This window comes from Sinocyclocheilus rhinocerous, unplaced genomic scaffold, assembly GCF_001515625.1.
Source record: "Sinocyclocheilus rhinocerous isolate Xijiao unplaced genomic scaffold, SAMN03320098_v1.1 scaffold1874, whole genome shotgun sequence".
NCBI classification, from domain to species: domain Eukaryota; kingdom Metazoa; phylum Chordata; class Actinopteri; order Cypriniformes; family Cyprinidae; genus Sinocyclocheilus; species Sinocyclocheilus rhinocerous.
This window is the reverse complement of record NW_015626862.1, coordinates 11,612-15,815: the sequence shown is the minus strand read 5'-3', so window position 1 is coordinate 15,815 and position 4,204 is coordinate 11,612. Positions and strand designations below refer to the sequence as shown.

Below are 4,204 nucleotides of genomic sequence, written 5' to 3'. Positions count from 1 at the left end.
TGAAATTTAAATCAAATAATATTTGTCAAAATAGTACTTGCAATTTGTGTAGTACTTCAATATCGAAATCTGAAAATATTATTGCAAAGATAATAATTACCTACCAAATATTTATGTGGGTTTGGATTACACAAGATTAAAAAAAAGAGTGTCTCTTGCTAGAGAGGTGTTTTTTAGACTTAAAAAAATCTGAAAAGCTAAAAAGATTAATGAGTCCCTTGCCATTAATTAGGCTTGTTTTGTTTTGATTATTCCAGAAAAGGAATAATAAGCTGTCTTGTTTTAAAAAAGCATGTATTTCTGTGTCTACCACCAGAAAATGCAGAGGTATGTAGGTTTATGTCCTGTCTGTGATTCAGAGACCCACAGAAAACATAAAACAAACACTGCTAAAGTATCACTCAAAACACTTTCTAAATTCTCAGGTCACTGGCTGGTTTAAATAACCAAGTCTTCGGAACAGAATCTCAAAAATCTCAGCGATACAGAGGAGTATGGTGATGATGGTGAAGGTGTACATTGCACTGAGGAAGATAGTCTTCTCAAAGTGTTCAGGGACCATACACTTCGAGATGTTGAAGATCTTTGCAAGGGCACTGACATCGCACATATAAATAGGATCAACCAGGAACCCAAAAAGGTGCCTCTGAAGCCAAAATGCTAAAACTTCCAGAATTATTCTCAACAGGACAGAGATGATGTAGAAGACTGTGGACATTGGCCGCTGAAGGATCTCATCCTGGTCTATATTTTTACAGGCAGCATAAAGATGAAACACAGCTCCAGGCACCAAGACAGTGACTAGCTGCAACGCCCAGAATACCTACAACAACAACAACAAAAAAAACAGCTTTTTTTTTTTCTTTTTCTGTCTTTAGGTTTGTTTTTGTTTTTTCACTTTTGTCATTTTGCCCAGTAGTATGGTTTTTATTCAAGTTTCCACCAAAGAATTACAAGAGATTATAGGCCATAACACATCTTCGCAATCAGCTTGTCATACTCACATAGTAGAAAACTTGAACAAATAGTTCACCCAAAAGTGAAAATACGCTGAAATGTTAGTCACCCTCATGCCATCCAAGATGTAGATGAGTTTATTTCTTCATTTGAATAAATTTTACAGTGAATGGGTGCCGTCAGAATGATAATTCAAACATCTGATAAAATCATCACAATAATCCATAAGTAATCCACTCCAGTCCATTAATTTTTTGTCTTGTGAATTGAAAATCTGAGTGTTTGTAATACTTGTGTGGTTTACTTGTGGATTATTGTGATGTTTTTAATCAGCTGTTTTGAGTCTCATTCTGATGGCACCCATTCACTGCAGAGGATCCAATGGTGAGACAGTGATGCAATGCTGAATTTCTCCAAATCAGGTTAATCGACCAAGAAACAAACTCATCTACATCTTGGAAGGCCTGAGGGTAAGTCAGTTTTCAGCAAATTTTCAATCAACTATTCCTTTAATTTATCTCAGCGGAAGTGACAGATAAGTAAGCTTCAAATCTTAACGTTACTAGGACAGCTTTTTTTTAAACATCTATGTTTTGATTATAGGATATCTGAAATAGTTTTTAAAGATACAGTAGGTTGCTAGATACCTCAACTCCAAATCTTACATGTTTAGTTTCATGTTTAGATTAGTGAAATGAATTAATAAAAAGCTGTTAGCTTTTTAGAATTTATCTTTAGTTTTTTCTTCCTAATTCTTCCTACAGCCATAGTCACTTTTGCCTGTCATTTCATGCATATTTTGATACCACAATAGCAGGTTATTAAATCGAAATATTTTCATGCACTTTTACCTGAGGTGTTATTGGCCTGAACTGGTTGTAACAGTAAAGGTTTATTTCCCTTTTGTCTGGATCACAGCTGAAGTGGAGGGCCTCATTGCCATAGACGGCGAATCCAAGGACTCCAAGGAAAAATGTACGCACAGAGCCAAAAAACAGCGTGTGGAACTGGCCTATCACTGTTGGAGGCCTGAGCTGAAATATGCAATGAAAAGATTATAACACACAAATGCAAGACCAGACATGCATCCACTAAAATCATGTTTATATTCAATTTTTCTAATTTTGCATATAAAGATAAAACTTTACATTACATACTTACACATCCTTCATAAAAGTTTTTGATGTAGTTTAATGACATATTTTGACTTCACAACTCTGCATCATTAACCTGTCACCATCATTGCCAGTCTTCTAACCTCAGGCAGAGGCAGATGGCAATTGTGAACCTCCAAATGACCTTTCGCTTTAGAAACCCCTTGTCAATGCATTCTCTTTTTATCCGCAGTGCCTTCATCAATTTACTCACTCAGTGCAAAAAACAAACAAACAAAAAAGAAAAATAACAAAGGCCACGGGACATGTGGTCAGCCCATAGGCTAATCCCTACTCTGTCAGCGAAAAAACAACTCTTGTATCTCATAATAGAACAGAGCAACCATGACAATTGCAATGAAATGCAATTGTATCACTGGGCAGATCACATAATGGAAAACAACAATTAACAAATAACACAAATTCCTGAGCAGAACTTAAACAGGCTATTCAAATCAATGTAATAAATGGCATTTAAAACAAGTGCATTCTGTAAAACAATGTCAAAGCAAAGGCTGGTTGAGTAATTTTATTTTAGGATTTTGAGACTCTTTAAGACACCTGTAGGCCTTACTGATATAGATGTAAATAGCTGTAAAAAAAAAAAAAAAAAATCTTTTTTCTTGATTTAATTTACTATATATGTAGCTATACATCTGTCTCAGATATTTGCGAATAGGCCTTCTAAACGTTTATCTAGACTTACCCGCAGTCTTTCTTCTCTAAAACTACAGCACGAGTAACGTTCTCACGGTAAGAAACATTTCACAAGCGTTAAATCGTCTATTAAAAGTGCACACACCAACCGTAATCCAGGCGGAGTGCTGTTCATCCCCCTTCTTAATCAGAACCGAGGTCCTGCTCTCATGTCACTGCGTCCCGAGGGAAAGACAGACCTGCTGGAAAAGCTGCATGTTGGGGGCGCCTTTCTGACGGCAAGCTTTTTCGAGTCATAAACCAAAGAGCAAACAGACAAACGAGGCATCAAAGAAACGTTGCAAAGAATAGATCATTATGGCCACAGAGATGCTAATTACCGAAATAAGAGTACTGGGGTCTGGCGGTCATACGGTCATTGCGCACGTGGTGCACACGCAAGCATAGCTGTCAAAGTGATGCTTCATATATGACCATGCTTGATTGTTTTGTTAGCTCACAAAGATTATGGCATAATGGATGACTCTATTATATGAGTTTATATTATTACCGCGATGCCGTTGCCGTGCTATAGATATGGGTTTGTCTGATTATAATGCTTTTGCATTATTTCTGAGAATAAAAAGTCATTGAAAATAAAAACACAATTTATTTTAAAATTAAAGTAAATGGGTAAATGACGTTTTCTATACATCTGATTCAAAACAAATTTAAAATGCAATTCTTTATCAATAAATGAAATACTTGAATACTTCTCTAATGAACGTGTTTTAAATTTCTTAATTAAAAGTCATTTTCAATCTCTGGAAATTGGGGGGTGGGGGTGGTTGGGGGGAAGAGAAAATGGTAGCATAAAGACTTTTTTTCTAAAAATGTGTCACATGCTATGTGCGTCAGTGCTGGTTTTGGATAATGGAGAAGGGAAACCATAAACAGCATATACCTACTGCAACTAGTTTAATTGCATTCTTCTCTAATTAGATTTTCTGTGTCCAATATTAACATGTTGCATCAAGAGCGTCTGAAAATACCAGCAGATGTCACTAAATCAACAGATGACCGCATGCAACCCAAGTCATCGGCGAATTATATCCATTTAGCCTATTACCAAAGGACACATTTACATCAGACAACATCTGTGTTGCGGTAAACATACACAGTTAGATAGAAATTAATTTGTTCGTAGGATGTGAGTCAAGGTGAGTAACCAGCCCAGATGAACTGCTAGAGACAGAGAACGAGTGGGGCATGTGATGCTTTTCATTCGTAGTCTGAAACCCATTCAGGTGCAAGACTTAGACCTATGTCAAGTTGAGAATTTGACTGTTCCCTTGGCTGATCTTAAACGGAGCAGAACTTACACCGCATCATTCCTGAATAAGTTTCTGAAAGTTTGAATTCAGCTTCTAACTGGCTACCGAGGCTTAAGTCTTTGT

At 36.5% G+C, this 4,204-nt stretch overlaps 1 protein-coding gene across 1 annotated transcript; it reads right to left on the bottom strand.

Annotated features, from left to right (window-relative positions):
- Positions 1 to 121: 121 nt before the first annotated feature.
- On the bottom strand, positions 122 to 2,260 carry LOC107717056 (gap junction epsilon-1 protein-like). The gene is made up of 3 exons (XM_016523701.1): positions 2,119 to 2,260; positions 1,809 to 1,991; positions 122 to 823 (listed from the first exon to the last, which is right to left on the bottom strand). Exons 1-3 carry the CDS (start codon positions 2,155 to 2,157, stop codon positions 422 to 424), a joined length of 624 nt encoding a protein of 207 aa, XP_016379187.1. The 5' UTR covers positions 2,158 to 2,260; the 3' UTR covers positions 122 to 421.
- Between the last annotated feature and the right edge of the window lie 1,944 nt (positions 2,261 to 4,204).

What these genes read in the sequence shown, in the direction of transcription:
- LOC107717056 (XM_016523701.1), bottom strand. Translation starts at nt 2,157, where the DNA reads ATGTCATTAAACTACATCAAAAACTTTTATGAAGGATGT. An exon ending in AAAACTTTTATGAAGGATGT is followed by an intron (nt 1,992 to 2,118) that starts GTAAGTATGTAA and finishes TGCATATTTCAG; the next exon opens with CTCAGGCCTCCAACAGTGAT. An exon ending in TCAGGCCAATAACACCTCAG is followed by an intron (nt 824 to 1,808) that starts GTAAAAGTGCAT and finishes TTGTTGTTGTAG; the next exon opens with GTATTCTGGGCGTTGCAGCT.